Below are 18511 nucleotides of genomic sequence, written 5' to 3'. Positions count from 1 at the left end.
TTTTTTCTATATCTATATCCTCTCAGGCATGGTCAAAATCAACAAAATAGTTGATGTCCAGCCCAAAAAGTTTTTAGCTCCCTTTGCTTCGCCAGTCTCATCATCATATTGTTCCCAAACAAACCCCGTTTTCTGCCATTGATTATACACATTGTTAATCAAATTGACTCTTAAATCGTGATAGGCGTCACTAAACTTCTTTTTCAATTCATTTGACAAGTAACTTGACGAATCCTGGTAATAATCTTTAATATTTTGTAAAATTAAGTAATTGATATGGATCCAAATTGGTGAGCGCCAATAATTTTCCTTGGTCTTGTAAAATTCATCTGATTTCGATAATGATCGAATACCGTAATCTGACCATAATTCATTGGGGTTAGTGATTAGGTTAATTACATTTGCCAATTTGGTGACATCATCGACGGGGATCAATTTGGTTATAAATGGAAGCAAGGACACGTATCCTTTATGACAAACATGAACCAATTCATCGTCTTCATTCAATGTCACGTCACAATATGCCTCGTCATTGGATGACCAATGCACGGATTGGATATTATCGATAATATCTTGTTCAATTTGCTTCAAGTTTGCCACTTCAGCTTCATCTTTATGTAATATTTCAGCCATTAAACGAAGTGATCGGGCCATGACGCCAACCCATGAGATTAAATCAACGTTCAAGTCGCTAATGTCAGGAGGTGAAGCACGAGGGTAATCGTCAATTCCACTAGCTAGACAATGAGTCAATGTACTGCCTCTCCAGCGATATACTCGCGAGTTTTTAATTGCATCAGAAACACCCGTTCCCTCTTCTTCTTCGTCGTTTGGAATAAACCCTTGTTGCGTTCTTTGAAACATTTCAAAATGTGATTTCAACTTAGGATAAACGTCGTTGGTATAGTTAACCAAAACTTCAGGATTATTCAAGATAAATTTACCCAAGGGAACATCACCTTCGTTTAAATCCACTGGTTCGTCAATATTTCCAAATGAATCAATATCTCCCTTTCCCGAAGCAGCAAAATCAAGCAACTTACTCAAGACCAAAGTCAATGTCGGTGGATTAACAATATGCGGACTTTGAACTTGGAACTCTTTCGGCACTCTTGACCTAGCCTCGGTCCCCAAAATCTGTTCTCTAGCTATCCATCCATCGTCATCAATCAAATTAAACCATGATTTAACAACATCCAACACCAAATCAGAATCGTAATCTAATAACGGCAACAAATGGAATCCTTCATCCCAATAAAACCCCCTAGGGAAAAATGGGCGCGATGGAACCAAAGTAAACAATTCATATGGCCCTTCAAATGATCCTTTCAATTGATATGATTCAAATGTCTCTTCGTCAAATATGGTCTCTCTATCGACTAAATGGTCACCATACATATAGGTTATTCCACCAAGTAAACCGGATAACATTTCCTTGGCGAACTCGTAATATGGCTTTGAATTGAACGGCGGCTGTATTTGGAAATGACTAGCGAAATCATTATCCAACTTTTGTAAAGATTCTTCAATTCGATGGTCAATATTATTAAAAGTTAATTTATCAGCATCAGGCGTGAATACATTTGTATAAATGATATCAAATTCACATGCACCTTGATAAATTTTCTGAACAAAATGTAAATTACCTTCAAAGTGGTACAAATCTCGAATAATGAATAAATTCTCAGGAGGTAAATGATCAACTTTGCCATTGTTTGCCTCGGAAATTTGGCCGATTGACTCTTGCAAGATTGTAACAAATATATCACGAGCTTGCCATACGTTGCCATCAGGCACAGTAAGACTCAAATGATGAGTTAATGTTGGATCTAATTCTCTACCGGCCCCTGCCTTGCCCCTTGGGTGTTTATTACTACTAGGTCCATCATTTATTTCAAGACTAAATGCTCCCAATTCTTCCGATATTCCACCAAAGGTGAGTTTCCCTTGATATCCTCCGTCTTTGGCACTATTATCTAATCGGAAATATCCACTTCTTTCCCTTTGACCCGTGATTTCATCCACTTCATTCTTTTCGCCTTCTAATCCTGTATACCACACAAACGAAATCATACCGTCTTCATTGCCTCTATGAGGTACAGCTTTAACTTTAACTGCCCATGATAATCCTTCTTGCGATTTAATAAAATCAATAATAATATCAAACTGTAAATCATCATCTTGGATCAATTGGCGGCCACCAATCCTTGGATCATACGATATCCAATTGGCTCTACCCATACGATCAAACTGTTCATAAAAATGACGGATCTTACCCATCGATTTATAATCAGTAATGGGGAACCACATTAATCCGGAAAGTAAAGATTTGGGGATTCTTGGTCGGATTCCGAAATACAATGCTGATCGGTATGGACCCCACAATAATGAATTATTGGCAATGGTTCCATATTTGGATGCAAGAGTGGTGGCACTGTTGTTGTTGTTGGTATCTCCAATTGGTGGGAAGTTGTTGCTGTCTCCATAAATGTCAAATTTAACCTGTTCTGCTAGTATGAGTGTGGCAATGTAGCTGAATAGGAGCAATGGACTCCAGTATCGCCATAGCATCTTTATGTTATGTTTTGTAAATACACTGAACGTGTTGGCAGTATTTCGTATTCGGCGTTTATTTTCATACACTCTGGAAAAAATCAATTGAAAGGTTACACAAATCCGCCAATTTTTTTTTAAACAACGACAACCAGATGAGTATCAAAGAAATATCCCACGATTCCCAACGCAACAACTAGCAAAAAAAAAGCTAATAAAACCTCCTCCATTGTCACGTTATCTTATGGCATGTGGCCACATAAGTCAGGTCTAGGCGTACGACTAGGCTACGGAGTATTTGGAAATCCAAACGTTGAAGTAGAATCAGTGACAAACACAGATACACTCTCAAATGATGGGTTGCAACCAAAGATCAATTTCCCTCGAAAGGAAGGTGATGCAGAGGAGAGTAAATATTTATGTGAAGTATCGTATAAGGATCTTATAAAGAAGCCGCTAAACCATTCTGTGGGTGAAGTCTATAAATCAGAAGACACCAGTACTTCATTTAGGTCCGATGAGGGATACTTTGCCACAGATAGCGTGCCTTATAAAATCATATCTTCTTTTGGATTGGAAACTAAAGCAATGGATTCAGACGTGGCATACGATCCCTGTTTTGGAGATATTGTTCAAACATTTCAAATTAAACCAAAATCGCAAGATGCATTAGTTCATGGACTCATTCACGTCACAGGTGAAGCACTTTCGGTTCTAAGTCTATCGATTAGATTACAGGATGGTGTTTCAATAAAACTATCGCATCCATATGAAGTGGATTTTCTAGATCAGATACGACAGGTTGAAGTTGGTGAAAATGAAGCCCACGATCGGCTAATTATCCTTGTGAGAACGCGTGTTAAGGTTTATGCAACTACTTGCAAATTGGAAAACTACTCCACCAATTCGAAATCTGCTCCTGATTTCAAATTATCAATTATTAAGGAGATTGCCTCACAGAAATTGGATCAATCGACGTTTGCCAATGTGGCTGTGTGTGCTTCAGATGTTCGCAAATTTGCCATGATTGATGTCAATGGTAACCTAACAGCATGGTTGATTAACAAAAAGTATGATAAAGTGCTGCGAATGGGTGACCATGATGTGCAAATACCCATAGCCGATGCTAGCAATTTATCTCATTGGTTACGACTCACTTGGTTGCTGAATCTCAACAGCATCCTCTTGTCAACAAGAACTAAAATATTTCAATATGATTTCGTTTCGATGACTCAGAAAGTGCTAGTTACTTCAAATACGTGGTCGCGAATAAGAGATGTACAATGTGTGGGAGACATGATATTTTCCCTAACATCAAAAGAGTTGATTTGGCTACAACGACGTGGAACAGAGATTGAGAGACTACTATCTTGGCGCCACTTTCTCAATGACAATGATCCATCGCTTAAATTTTCGGTGCTTACTAGACACAATTCATATTTGGTGTTTTTGTATTCGCAAGCTAACCCATTGGTGTTGGTTTACACTTTGGGGTTTGACCATGGAAGACCAAGTAGCTTGAGAGATCCTTATATAGTGCAAAGATCGAATGCGGTGGATTTGAAACAATTGGTACCATTGGCCATGGACGATGCAGACAATATAATTGTGATCGAGTTATCATCGAGTTTGCATTTACGACAACGACGTCTAGAGTTTAAGCCATTAGCACAACCTCCCAGTACATTAGAAGGGTGTAGCTATTCTGGAGAAAATACAACAAAGAACCACAAACACAAGCATAACCATTTGAAAAAACTTCATGCAGTTCTTGTACAAAGTGTCTTGAAAGAAGAAGATCAGGGAGAACTGGTTGCGGCAATTCAAAAATACGCTTCATTGCTAGATGCGACCTTTGAAACCAATGCTGAGAAACAAAAGTTTTCTTTAGGAAATTATCGATCTTTATTAGAAATTGATTATCGTGTTCCGCTAGGAATTCTGGACTTGGCTGAGCTCGACGATATGATTGCCGAATTTGAAAATAGTCCGCTTACAGAGGATTTAAGTATACGAAGCTTCATCAATACTGCAATAATACAAAGAAATGGGTTTTTGGATATACCAGATGCCCAAACACACATCTTCAACATACACGCGTTGCTAGAGCAAATATTTGCGAAATGTAACGTTGCTGGATCCATAACAAACACTTCAATCTTGTTAGGCTTATCGCTCATAAAATGTCAAGCTCAACAAAATCAATTTCAATCTAAATACGAAGCACAAAAGGCAGCATCTCCCGCTTATGTCCAAGAAATACTTGATGAATGGGACACACCTGCTGCATCACAACCAGTTGAACAGCAACCCAGTTCGCAACTATTTGATGCATCCCAAACTGTTCCTTTGTTAAAATCCAGCCAAATTGAACCAATGGCGCCACCAAGACTATCGCAAAGCTCCCATTCACAATTCGGTGGTTCATCCAACTTTGTTAAAGGCTCTGGACATAGTCAACCTGCATCACAACATAGATCGCAGTCGCGTTTGGGAGACACTTTGCGAATTTCGTCCCAACTTAGTAGTCAAGGTGGTTCACAACCAAAACGAAAGAAAAAGAAAGGCGGCTTCTAGATATCTAAGTCTGACTATAGTAATTGCCAAAAAAGCAAAAATAGATTCATTTCAGTTCTCTGTAATATATTTGTTCCGGTTACAATGAAATCTCCTTTTGTATGTCCTTGATCTTTCCTGCCAATTTTCTAGGGTCCACGCCTTCATCTAATAGTTTGTAGCATAGTGATAATGTTGACTCATCAATACCACGAACTTTTAAAAGCTTTGATAAATTATTCAATATTTCATTTGATGTTGTCAGCATGATTTTAGTAGTTTTGAAGAAATCACGTCTGTTGATACTTTATATGTTTTTTTGTTTTTGTTTTTCGTTTACTAATCGCGATGATTTGGGACTGATTCTATCCTCAATGATTCTGCCCTGTTGATGAAGCTTTTACACCCATTTTCAAAAACATTCCTGCGCTCACTACACAACAAGTATGATCCCTTGAATATTGCCTTTTTTGGGAGCGGAAGTTTCAGTGTTGCCAGTCTAAGTAAAGTTCTTGAATTGCGGGATGGATGTCCTGATAAGGTGTCCAGTGTTAAAGTCATAACAAGAAGCATAAAACCTAGTGGGAGGTACATGAAGACATTTACAGAACTTGCTGCTAGTGAATTTGCAATCAAACATGACATACCGATCTTACGAGCCGACTCGTCTAAAGATATTCTTGCATTGACAAGTAGTAACAATTTCAATTTAACTATAGCTGTGTCTTATGGTAAACTTATACCGGCTGCATTCTTAAGCAGTTGCAAATATGGCGGGCTAAATGTTCATCCATCATTACTACCAAGATATTCAGGTTCATCTCCTATACAATATGCCTTGCTCAATGATGACAAAACAACTGGAGTCACAGTGCAATCGTTACATCCCACCAAATTTGATCACGGAAGTATCATAGCCCAATCCAATGACATTAAAATAAATGATACTGACGATTATGACAGCTTATCCGATAGACTAGCTCAAGAAGGAGGTTCGCTTCTACAGGGTGTTATTGACAGGGGACTCTTTTTAAACACTAGTTTGCCAAATACCTATGAGCGGTCATTGGCCCCAAAAATTGATAAATCTAAAAGTCAAGCACTATGGAGCATTTACACAAGCAGGCAGATTAAAAGGTTATATGACGCTTTGGGTCCTGTTTATACATTTCTAAATACAAAAACTAAGAAAAAGGGACAAGTTGTGGAGGAAAAGAAACGGGTTATTTTGGGTTCTGTGACAGACTTGATCAGTCCACCCATGAGTGCTGAACTGCATCATCTACAGCAGCCTGGTGATTTCATTCTACTAAAAGAAGGGTTATGTGTCAAGTGCAAAAAGGGATATGTTTTGGTGCAAAAGATCAAGTTACAAACAAGAGGTGATGAATCACCCGAGAAATTTATCGGTTCCTACCACAAGACAGTGGGTGATATGCCCCAACATTTTATAAGCTGATAAAAGATATATATTCTATGTAAATACTATGTAAGTCCAGCCTCTTTGCATCTATAGAGTAACACGGCAAAATTTGTTGTACTCCTTCACAGCAACGCCAATCTTTTGATACAAATAAGTTCTGTTCTTTCGATCAGGTATTGGAATGAATGGACCTTTTCTATTCTTCAATTCGATAGTCAATCCAGTAGATTCTACTGAGATAGATTTGACTTGGTCAAACTTGACAACCCATCTCGACTTGAGCGTTTTTATGTCAAACAAAATGATATCTTTTAATGTTACCAAGACCGCCATCTCATCTCCCGGAAGTAATAAATGGGCCAAATAAGTGTGGTTCCAATAAATTCCATCATCAATACTGTGCATCCAGAATTGGCCTTGTGCTTCTCTTTCATTATAAGGCTTAACCACCTCATCTGGATTGATATACCTTGGCAATCTGATTCTATCAAGCTTCTCGCCATCGAAAACAGTTGTAGTGTTTCTGATGCCTTCACTTACATTGGATGCCAAATCAAAGAACCCAATGGCTGTCTTTGTCGGCAAACCAATTATTCCTTTACCGATACCTTTAAAGAATCCAGCTGCGCCATCCTCGTCGGCACCTTCAATGGGTGCCGAAGTAATTCCACCGATTCCTGAGGATACCGCCTCGATGAACGAGTTTGCTCCAGTAGTGAAGCCATATACGGCATGATTGGCTCTGTTCCTACGAGTTTGTAAGCGACGACGTTCTTGAAACTTGGAATCCATTGTTGCCACTGTCAACCCTTTAGCTATGGATCCAGTAACTTTAGCTATAGAGTCAGAAAATCCAAACACTGACTTCTTCATAAAACTGAGGCCTCCCTTTGCCAATCCTATGCCTAGCTCTTGTGGACTATCTGTCAAAACATATCCTTGATATGGTTCGTAAAAAATGTCCATCACACCTGAGGATAGAAGGTTGAATAACCCAACCGGGTTACCTAAAAAGTCCGCAGACCCCACAATATTATAAAGTTGGTAGAAAAATGCTTGACTGTAATGGGTCCTTATCGATTCAACCAAGATTGGTGTCGGGGCTCTAATATTTTCAATAAACAATGCATTCAATTTGATTGGGGCATCGTTTATGTTTCCAATTGCCATTGTAAGTATGTTCAAGAAAAACATTACCGTATTCTGACTGTTTGTCTTATCCTCGGCATTGAGTCTCTCTGTTCTCACAAACGAAATGTTTGCTTGGATAGGTTGCAAATGCAAAGCTTCGAAATAAATGTCACTAGTGTTGCTAAGTTTCAGTGGTTCAGGGATATCCAAATTCTCATCACATAGCCTATTGACCTGTTCTTTATTCCATGAAGCTCCTGGAAACTTGACAAAGTCGAGCATTGCAAATAGGAAATCTTCGTCAAGCTCGAAATTCAACTCTTGCATGAGTGTCGTGGCATACTTTATGAACACCACCCCATGCGAATCATCCTTGACTTGGCAAATGGAAGCTGAAAGCGCTGGATGGTCGTTCAACTCTTTTCCGGTTTTCGGAATGACGGATGGGTAAAGTATGATTGGGAAGATACCACCATAGAGCTGATTGTCAATTTGCACCCACTTGAGTTTTGCACTAAAGTTTTGGTACAAGTTGGATTCATTGTATCTGAATTCAATACCTCTCAATGTGATGTAGCATAGCTCCTGATCTCTTGTATTGATTAACGAGATTCCTAGACCATCAAGCTTTGTCACTATCTTGGTATAATAGTTATCTTCAATCTCCGCTTGGACAAACTGGTCTTGATTGGATGGTAATGACGAGCTAGATACAGTCTCATTCTTTATTTGGTATAAACTCTTTGAAGGGTCGTAATCGGTGATAACCAAACATTGAGTCGGGCCATCGGCAACAACATTGATATCAACAATTTTTTGAGACTGGGAATCTGTAGATGGCAACCTAAATGGTCTTAGGTTTCCAATCTCAGCCAAATTGACTGCTCTCTCACGACCATGTGATCTCACAATAATTTCTTTGACTAGACCGTTTGGATAGTCGTATGCATACGGCATGACACTTTTCGGAGGAACACGGTAGTATATCGGTTTATAAACCGTGTCTCTTTTCACTATTTCACCATCTGCGTTTATATTGGGGTTGGTCTGGTAAATGTAGAATTCTTCATCCGTGTAATTCTTGATTGAATATGGCCATTGGTTATTGGCATCCTCAATGTGTACAAACATTGTTGCATCTTCAAGTAGCATCGTCACTTTGACCAACACTTGTCCAACATTGCTCTTGTGTACCTTTATATACAATTGACCCACATTGTCAATACAAAACGGTTGTGACCATCGAGAAGTTTGTCCCAACTTTATTATCAAATTCTTTTTATCCACGCAGCGCAAGCCATAGAGCGGAAGTAAAGCTCCCGGTTTTGCATTTATCTCCTTAATAGATCCTTCTTCAGCTAGAATGACACTCTCCAGAAGTCTATTGATCACAACATACCTTGGGGTGATTGTAACGGTTTTCGTCAAGTTGTAAATACCTTCACCTTCCAGAATGGTCACTCCTAGATTTATCTCCTTTTGTTTTCCCAAGAGTTGTAATCTCAATTCACTTGCTTGTCCGATGGCATCAAAACTCAAAGGGCGGGACCAAACTGTCTCCTCTGTTTTTATGGTTGCTCTATTCTTTCTGTCCTCAAATTTGGAGAAGGAAAACATCGTTGGATAGATGTGTTCCGAATCGACAGTCTTTGCAAGCGACACAAATTGGTTGTCCCTCTCAGTAGTAACAATATTTAAATTGGATCTGTTTAAAATAACATACGGGCTGTAAACAGCGATTTTCAAACTTGTACTATCAACTTGTTTTCGTGGGTAAAAAATGTTCAACTTTAAGTTGTTATCACCTCTAAGCTTTAGCGTGTTTTCTCTTTGGAAGTCACTACGCAACCCGCCATTGATGACGGCAAACTCTGACTTGCTATAGTTACAGTTTCGAGGCTGAATGCTGAGTAGCAATAAATTCTTCAAACTCACTACGTGGACATAACTCTTGACACCCTTTTTCACACTTCCTGTCCACTCGCGCCTTGAATTTTTGTCATATAATCGGTAATCAAAGTCATAAGGCAACAAGTTTTCAACCTCAAGAGGTGCCGAGATAACAAACTTCATATGGGGATACACCTGCGCTAATGGTTCGTTTTTATCAAAAACCGATTTGGCTTGAAAGTAAAACACTGAAGTGTCTTCTCGAACTGTCGCTGGGCACCTTAAAGAAAGCTCATTCTTCATGGCATCTTTCCAATAAATTTCCTCTTCGGACCAATTGTATGATGTGTGTAGATTAGGCTTGACTCTGAATGTTCCGCTGTATGCAAGATCAATAGGTATCGAAAGACTACTTTTTGAGTCAATTTTTAACTCAGCTCGTTCCTCACCCAAGATTTCAACTATAATTGGGACTTCGGCATCATTTTCGATTAGAATTGTCGATCTGAGAGTGATGACTTTGACATTATCCTCGCGCAAATTTATAGACACAGAAAGACGGTTATGCACGCCTTCAACTGCAGGATATAAAACATGTAAATCTTCTCCTTCCATGGCTGCTGATATATGTTCAATATTTTCATATTCGCCATTGATAAAAGCAACATCCAATGTACTTGCTGTGTTCACGTCCAAATTCTCTCGAATTTTTCTCCAGTCTTCAAATGCCCACGGTCTTGATTCGCCGTATTTGATCTTTGTCTCGGTATCACCTTTATTCCCATTCGTCCACACTGTCAAATCTAGACCTGTGTCATTGACAATCAAGAATGGATAATCTTCACCTCTTGGTTTCAATTTCTCATCGCTGCTCAAAAGATACTGGACCTGAGATAGTAAGGCAACTGATCTGGATGTGACTGTAACTTGGGCCACCTCTCTCGAAACGCACTCAAAGAACAACTTTGAATTTGTGCCTTGAGTCTTGGATGCATAAAGCGCAACCGGCCATGCCTCTAATAAAGGTTCCCACGCCGACTTTGAATAATTGAATATGTTGACAAAAGTTTCTAAATGTATCTCTGCACTTAAATCAGTAGACCAGTTAATTGCCCTGGCCTCGAAAGGATTCACATTCATATCTAGCACAGGTAATTCCGACACATCTCCAATCAACACAAATCTCAATCCCCCAAAGCTAGCGGTTAATTCTTCCCCTTTCACAATCTCGCCATCGGTGACTTGATCAACTTCTCCCTTGAGTACTTGAGAAGAATTGCTTGAGGATGACGAGTCGTCATCAACACTTTCGGAAATCAGTTTGTCATCACTACTACTGGCATTTAATGTATCCTGATGTTTTGCATACAAGTCATTCACACGTTGAACTATTGCCAATCCCAATCTAACATCCCTAACAGACACTCTTATTATTATTGCGTCTATAGAGGCTTCGACTTTATCCAAGAATTTGCCAGGAGAAGATTTTCTGTCATCATAGGCAAATGAAACAGAAAAATCATCAATAATTCTGTATCTTGAGTTCTTTGGATTGTCCATGCGAGTCAAATATAAGCCAACCTTGCTAGTTGCCAAAGAAATTATATTTTGTTTGGAGATTGATATTTGTTCAACTTTGAAAGCTATCGCCTCTGTATCGGCTTTGGTATCATCAGCTAAAAGAAAAATGGATGGCTTAATGATATTAACTGAAAACCCAAAATGGGTTTGCACCCTTTGCGTGGTAGTACTCAGCTCGGGAATCAGAGTTACTGATTTCCGATGTCCAGTTGTATCAGCGGGTACTTCTTTGCTTGACGGGATTGCTTTGTCAAAAAATGTTTGCAAGTCGAATAAATAGTCAAGTGCCAAGATGGCTTTTGGTTTCTCCACCGTCAATATGGTTGCCAAGTTGTTACTACCTGCAACAACATCAGAGTTTATCTGCAACAGAAATTGATTTTCCACGCCGTCAGCAGCAGGTATGATAATGGGGAACTTGCTCTCGGTATTTTGTCTAGTGTCCTCAACGACAAAGGATTTTATCGCAATGTTGGCTCTAAACAGGGTATCCTGCTTTGAATTAAAGTTAACCTTTACTTCATTGAGTGCAAATGTCGACAATTGGGCCAGTTTTATGTCACTTAAATTACTCGTATTGTTGTAAAGGGACAATGAGATACGTGGAAGTTCAAATGTAACTTTCGCCATCAAATGATCGGGTGGGATCTCCAGTTCTGGTGATGTCTCCTTGTGCTTACTTTCTTTATCTAATGCACCATTGTTTCCTTGTATAACCCTTGTGTTATGCTTCAACACTTCATTTGCAAAAGCTGCTTCCTCCTCGATGCCCTGCAAGTCCGAAGATTCGCTGTCTATAGTGAATGCAGTGGCAACTGAATTTGAAATATACGACAACAGCTCTACCTGTAGTTCAGTCAAGTGTATGTCCAACCCTGGCGTTTTTCCAGTAACTTCAAATGTTGGTGTATTCTTGACATAATCTTCGGACCAATTGATGTCAAATGAGATATCCAAATCATCAATCACCTTCAAGTTTTGCTTCACCTCATTAAATTGAAAGTTGGAAACTAGGTTAACGTTTCTTATACCAACTGAAATGACATTCAAAACTCCTTGGTATTCATTGTGTGCGTATATCTCACCCAAGTTGGCAACAATGTCATCTGACCCAGTGTTTCCAACTGGGAAAGTAATCTTTGGACCTTGAATCAAGATATCAAACTTCATTTTATTTGGTAGTTGAGTCGCTTGGTTTATAGCTGCTTCTCGAGTTCTATCATAAATAGCCTTCATTTGCATAAACTGGTTACCATATTTGACAATTCTGCTAAACGAGCTTTCAACAAAATTAACTGAAATAGCACTGACATTGAAATTGAGCTCGGATGGCTTTATACCATGCAAATCAAATGTTTTGTAACTGAATTTTGCGAGATCATTTTCATCCATTTGAATCAAATGGCGGGGCGAGCTCTCGTTATCATGATTCAACTCATCGAGAAGGGACAAAGCCCCCAAGCTTCCCGACACATCCATTGCCTCTGGTAAAAGCAAAAGCTTGATCTGAGCAGCATTCAACAGGAATGTTGCCAATTTAATGCCATCTTCATTAAGCACCATAATCACACTGTCAAGGCTAACTTTCATATTGATTTTCTGCGGCGCAGCATCAACATCTTCAGGGTTATGGTTTAGCTCATCGGCCAGTGTTGGCTCCTGATTGGGGTCAGTAAATGTATTTAAACAAAAGGTCAAGATGCTCAAGACAGATTTTCTCGTGATTACAAACTTGACTGTAGCAAGATGGAGGTCAATATCTTGATCAAACACCTCTATTTTTTTATTGTTGAAATCGACAACTCTTAATCTTCTGTTGTACTCGACGTCTATCAACTTCTTGGTTGTATTTAACTCAGTATTCGATGTAAGAAGTTTCTGGAACTCTTCTTTTCCAGACTTTTCAATATGATCCAAAATATTAAAGTCTAAAAGCCCCAAATTCATGTGGAGATCCGTTTCGGTTTTGTAAAGGTCTAGTTCCAATTCATTTCCGACAATTTCAATCAAAGGTTCCGCATCCAAGGTAAGCCCATCGATGCACCTCGATAAATGCAACTTAATAAAATCAACGCTAAACTTGAGCTCAATCAAGTGCTGTTCAGAGTTGTTTGATTTTTGCACTTTTTTATCCTGGCTATCCTCCTTGGGCAGATCATCTTCAATATCTATACCCTGCTCTTTGTAATCATTGCCGTAGGCTTCAAAAAGACTTGACTCGTCAGATGATTCAACACTCATATCAGGAATTGCCGCATCAAGTATATTTAACATCGTCTTATACTGAAAGTCATTCATAGATAACTGAAGTTTTGGAATATTTCCACCCAACCGGATCTGAGCCAAGTTTTGGGCATCGGGCAAAATGGACAATCCAAGATTGAAATTAACGTTAAAGTTGTCGAGCATTAAAGCGGGTCTAGGTTTATCGTGAGAATATAGTTGCTCCATAGTCGACTTTATTGTATGCCCCACGAAAAATTGGGCATCCTCCAAGCTGAATTTAAATTGATCATACAAGAGCTCGTTTAAATTTTTCCAGTCATCCTCGGTGTACTTTTCCTTATTTTTGTATTCCTTGATCCTGGACTTTTCTACCAATTCGCTCACGACATTTATATGACCGGCATCTAGTATTGCCACAGGGGATTTATAGCTGGAAGGGTCCAATGGCAAGATCAACAACGGCGTTTGTAAATCCAAGTTCACGTTAATTGTTTTATGTTCCTCAAGCGCATATTCAAGTCCAATTCTAGTCTGTGAAGTTAGACCTTCAACAGTGGACTCAGCAGCATTCATTATAGCTCCCACAGTATCCAAGTGGATCTTGGGAGGAGTGAAGAACCGAATCACCTCCTCAATAAACCTTGGATTGTAGAAAATAGTCATTGATTTCAAGGACCCTAATAACTTCGAGTCAGCTGAGCCATCAAGAGGGTTCTGCTCATACAGGATTTGAAAGAAGGGAGTTGAATCTTCGTTGGAATCCACCTCATCTGAGTTTGGGATTGCTTGTTTGACACTAACAATATGGTTGTAAATGCTGGAACCAGTTCCATCCTCGACCTTAAACTCGAGCACCTGGAAACCAGCAAGAAAAGAGTTTGGTCTTTGATAAAAATGAGCTTTACAGCCTTCAAATGAGACATCGGCCAAACTTGTCAAATCATTTCGTCTGACAACCAACCCTCCTTTATTCAAAGCAGCTGAAACGCGAACTTTAACGCAATCATCAGGAAGATCGACTGTTGATATCTCTGCCTCTTCGTCATAATCTATAGTATCATAAAGGGTTTTTCTTTGATCCTCAGTTAAAGAAAGATCTATGTGCTCTCCATCTGCATCTATGGTTTTCAGTTGTTCATCTTCCAGTGGAGCTGTACTTCCACCTCCCCACCAACCAGAAAACCATCCTTTTTTCTGCTGGTCATTCTTTTCGGCTGATTCCGTGTCGTAAAGTTTTGCCTTGCTTCCTTCCTTTCTAAGCTCATTTCGGGCAAGAGAACGGTATAATTTAATATCATCAAAAGTAAGCGTCAGTTCTAGTTTTTGCAACTGTTTGCCTTCTTCCTCACCAATATTCTTTTCCAATTTTAATTTCCACAACTTGATATAAGACTTTCTCTCGTCTCTTCTTTTGGCAAAATAATCCCAGCTCCACTTGTAATTCTTTTCGTGTATTTCGTTTAAAACACAATCAGCTGCATATCTGAACCAAGCTTTTGGGTCCTCGCTTGGTGGCAACTTTGGTCTAAATTTACGAAACTTGGATGTTTTGGAATACCACCGAAACTTTGAAGCCGTCCATAAAATATCCTCATATTGTTGCTCGTTCATTTCCAACCCAAACTCTTCAAAGAAAAGCTCGGTATCTAGGTGAGGATGCATCTCGGTGGCTCCAAGTTTGTGGATAGTAAGTTTTCCGTTACCACTCACAGGCTTCATCAAGAACTCTTGACAACTGTTTTGGGCTCTAAATGCTTCCAATTGCCCTTCCTTGTCAAGACTTGAATACAATTGAGGGTCCTTCGTTTCCATATAGCAATATAAGCTTTTCAATGTAAGCAATTTCCTGGTGAAGGCTTGCGTAATAGCTATGAACGATGGTTTCCAGTTTTCGTCTGTCGAAACGGCAGATAGTTCTTCCAATGACGTGCCCAATGTATATGGCTTTTCTGTCAAAACAGATTGGTCTTCATACCTGATGTGTATTTTTTTGATGGTAACTTGAAGGTTATCAACAATTTTCTTTACCAAAGACTCGGCAAAAGTCTCATCGGCAAGATCGCGACCCAATTCTTCTCCCTTGGCTTCAAGAATTGCCTCTAGGTCCTTCAATTTAGATTCCTTTAAAGCCTGCTGCCTCTTCTCGTCATCTTCGGCATCATAGTCTTGCAAAATTATGGGTGAGGCTAGAACGTACAAATCTTCAATGATGATTCGTACAGGTTTAGATTTCAAATTCGACCACGGAATTTGCAATGTTAATTCTCCCAAGTGACCAAACTTGACATCTATCGGTAACTTGAACTTATCGAGACTTTCCTTCTTCAAACGTAAATTCCTAAGTTTGACGTCACCGCTCCATATTCCAATATTTAGTTGCTTTGGATCAAAGTTTTCTATATAAGATCCGAGAAATCTATTGATTAGATTGGCAACAAGTGATTCAAACATGTCTTTGTGAAATACGAGGCTTGGTTTTAACTGTTTTTATCAATTCAATTCGGTTCAATTCTAATTCCAATTCCAATTCCAATTCCAATTTGGTCTATACCTTAAACCTTGAATGATTTATTTTGTTGTAAAAGGGTGGTATTAATTATATGTTGAATATTTAAACTTCTCCCTTTAAGATTGTGTTTTGTCGTACAAAATTATTTTGTTTACTTTTACACAGCAATTTAAAAGAAGAAGAAGAAGAAAAAAAATAGAGACAGCCTTATGGTCGTGTAGGTTTTGAATATTGAGCACGTGAAGTGGCATTGGTCACACTACATTGTGGTTTATGTAGCGATAGGGTTAGAGTGTATAAGCTAGTGGTAGTTACCACCGGGGGTACTGCGTCTTACACAGTAAGCGTTGTGAGAAGCTGTAGCGAAAGAATTAGTCTCCTTAACTCTACAAAGTGTAATAATAGTAACCAAAGATAAACCAGTTTTAGCATAGACCAGAATTCATTATAGTGTATGTTATCTATATAACTATCGGTTGCGTCGATGATCCTTCTATGGTTTTATTTGTCTGAGTCCCCTTTTTGACCGGCTTTTTGGCACTTTTTGATCCATTTGTAGGTCCATTATTCGACGTTGGTTGATTGAAACTGGAAGACTGACCCAGGGAGTTTTGCCCCGTCGAGGGCGGTACTTTAGCTCCAGCTTTGACTTTGTTATTTGGTTGTGGCTGGCTTGTTTTGGTCTTGTTCACTGGGGGCGCCTCGACCTCGTGGCCAAGCTTAATTTGGGCCAAGTTTATAATCGGCAATAGCTTATTATATCGCTCACAGTATTCCAGAATACTTTTTTGTATTGTCTCCAATCTTGACATTGTGGTTCGAAAGTACTCTTGTGATGAATTGTTGGCAGGTACGGTGGCCAACGCTTGTAGGAACGACGACATGTCATTTCTCAATATATTTATCTCTGCTTTCAACCTTTCTATTTCATCATATATAAGTTGCGGGTCAATCCTTCCTGAGGTGATGTCGTCTATTTTTATCAGCTCTGGGAGCTTGGGTCGCAGGGTATCATTAAATGAATCAAACTTGAACATGTATGTAGTGTTATTGTGGTATAATCTGGAAGGTGGTTTATATGCTAGTTAATGAATGGAACAACGTCGTGGTTAATAATAATGTATAAAGTGTCTTTTATTTATGAAAAGTACTTAAAAGTATTTGGTTCTCCTCCTTCGCTTACACTTTATTCTTTTATATTTTTATTTTTTTTTTCGTTTTTTTCTTTATCGTTTTTTGGATTACCCTTTGGTAAGAAATCTAAGCATAAGCAATAGAAGAATATAGTTGTGTTGCAAAAACACATTCATTGTATGTATGTATGTATGTATGTATGTATACATGTATATCTACATGTGCGAGAGACAGAAGTTTGCTCGTTTCAATTTTGGAGCTATCTACCTTTCCTGCTTTGTCTTTTTCTTATAGTTACCAACCCTGCATCATCAACGGTCCAATTCACCTTGTAAACTGTCACTAAATCGTCATACTCCAAATCATCTGGAAGCAATTCACTTTGAATTACCGACTTCTTCATACTGAAGTAGCTTGAACTTAAACTTTTGATCATTTGGTTTATCATTTTAGGTAATCCTAGTTTCATCATCGACTTTACTGCAAAGCTTTCAACCAGATTGTATATTCGGATCCAAGTGTAGTAATCTTTCTGTATCCATGCCTGTATTATTTGCAATATATCCTTGCGATTTGGTATATATCGAAAGTAAGCTTGAATAGCTTGAGGCATATCATTATTGAAATGGGTTAGATGCAATGCCAAAATCACGGCAACTTCCTCAACTTCCAGCTTGGATAGAACCAAATCATCTTTGTGCAGTAACAAGTAATTGATGCTGGGAATGTACGTCTGATACTGGCCACAGCAATAGGAGATCCGTGTTGAAAATAAAAACACCTTCTTGTGGAAAGGTGAAGGGCTCAAGTGTAGCAAACTTTCTCGCAACTTCCTTAGTGACATTGACAACGATTCCATAGTAACTGCTTTTGTCTCAATCTCCTTGTCGGGTTTTAAGGATTGTGCACTTTCAATATCCTTGGGATCCAGATCCTTGATTTTCTTGAATGCTTCAGATAATGTTTTTGAAGTATTGGTTGAGGTATATGTAATAAACTGGTGTAAAATTACAAGAAAATACTCCTCCCGTAGAGTCTCTGACTCCTTCAAACGCGTATCCTCACCCCTACTTAGAAGACCGTAAATGTGAGATTGCTTATTGTTGTCGTTCTTTTTGACGCTAAACCTCTCTCGTCTTTTCGCCATTTTTTCATCTTCTGTCATCTTTGCATCATTCTTGGTCCCATTACGCTTGTTTCCTGGCTTCCTGGACCTAGCTCTATGTGGTGGTACATATTTGCAACTATTGTTTGTGCTGTTGCTCTTGTGTGAATCAAACATGCAATTGGTTGATTTTGGAAGTGGCTGTGGGGCAAAAGTCTCTCGATCGTTTGATTGGTGGTTTAGAGGCAAAGTACCAGGGTCTAACTCGTAAGTATTGATCAACAACTTCAACCTTTTGTCCATAGGTGTTTGTTGATGTTCATAATTGTAATGCGTTGGGTTGTGATACACAATTTTGTTTTTTATTTTTTTTTTTGTAACCCTATTTTGAACAAATAGTTCA

General features: G+C 38.9%; 5 protein-coding genes across 5 annotated transcripts; 1 reads left to right on the top strand and 4 right to left on the bottom strand. All coding sequences in view use genetic code 12, as the record gives it.

The window, feature by feature from the left end:
• Window positions 1-12: 12 nt before the first annotated feature.
• CWH41 (Cwh41p) lies at window positions 13-2571 on the bottom strand (the record flags this gene model as incomplete). Its single annotated transcript, XM_051818049.1, has 1 exon — window positions 13-2571. The coding sequence occupies one exon, from the start codon at window positions 2569-2571 to the stop codon at window positions 13-15; it is 2559 nt and encodes an 852-aa protein (XP_051673745.1).
• A 231-nt stretch (window positions 2572-2802) lies between these two features.
• On the top strand, window positions 2803-6568 carry CANMA_000671 (uncharacterized protein; the record flags this gene model as incomplete). Its single annotated transcript, XM_051818048.1, has 2 exons — window positions 2803-5080; window positions 5619-6568. 2 exons carry the CDS (start codon window positions 2803-2805, stop codon window positions 6566-6568), a joined length of 3228 nt encoding a protein of 1075 aa, XP_051673744.1.
• A 51-nt stretch (window positions 6569-6619) lies between these two features.
• Window positions 6620-15811, bottom strand: VPS13 (membrane morphogenesis protein; the record flags this gene model as incomplete). Its single annotated transcript, XM_051818047.1, has 1 exon — window positions 6620-15811. The coding sequence occupies one exon, from the start codon at window positions 15809-15811 to the stop codon at window positions 6620-6622; it is 9192 nt and encodes a 3063-aa protein (XP_051673743.1).
• Window positions 15812-16330: 519 nt separating this feature from the next.
• On the bottom strand, window positions 16331-16906 carry MED3 (Med3p; the record flags this gene model as incomplete). Its single annotated transcript, XM_051818045.1, has 1 exon — window positions 16331-16906. The coding sequence occupies one exon, from the start codon at window positions 16904-16906 to the stop codon at window positions 16331-16333; it is 576 nt and encodes a 191-aa protein (XP_051673742.1).
• A 356-nt stretch (window positions 16907-17262) lies between these two features.
• Window positions 17263-18411, bottom strand: CANMA_000668 (uncharacterized protein; the record flags this gene model as incomplete). The annotated part of the gene is made up of 1 exon (XM_051818044.1): window positions 17263-18411. The coding sequence occupies one exon, from the start codon at window positions 18409-18411 to the stop codon at window positions 17263-17265; it is 1149 nt and encodes a 382-aa protein (XP_051673741.1).
• Window positions 18412-18511: the final 100 nt, after the last annotated feature.

This window comes from Candida margitis, assembly GCF_024628925.1.
Source record: "Candida margitis strain CBS 14175 chromosome Unknown scaffold18, whole genome shotgun sequence".
Lineage (NCBI taxonomy): Eukaryota > Fungi > Ascomycota > Pichiomycetes > Serinales > Debaryomycetaceae > Lodderomyces > Lodderomyces margitis.
This window is presented reverse-complemented; position numbering and strand designations above follow the sequence as displayed.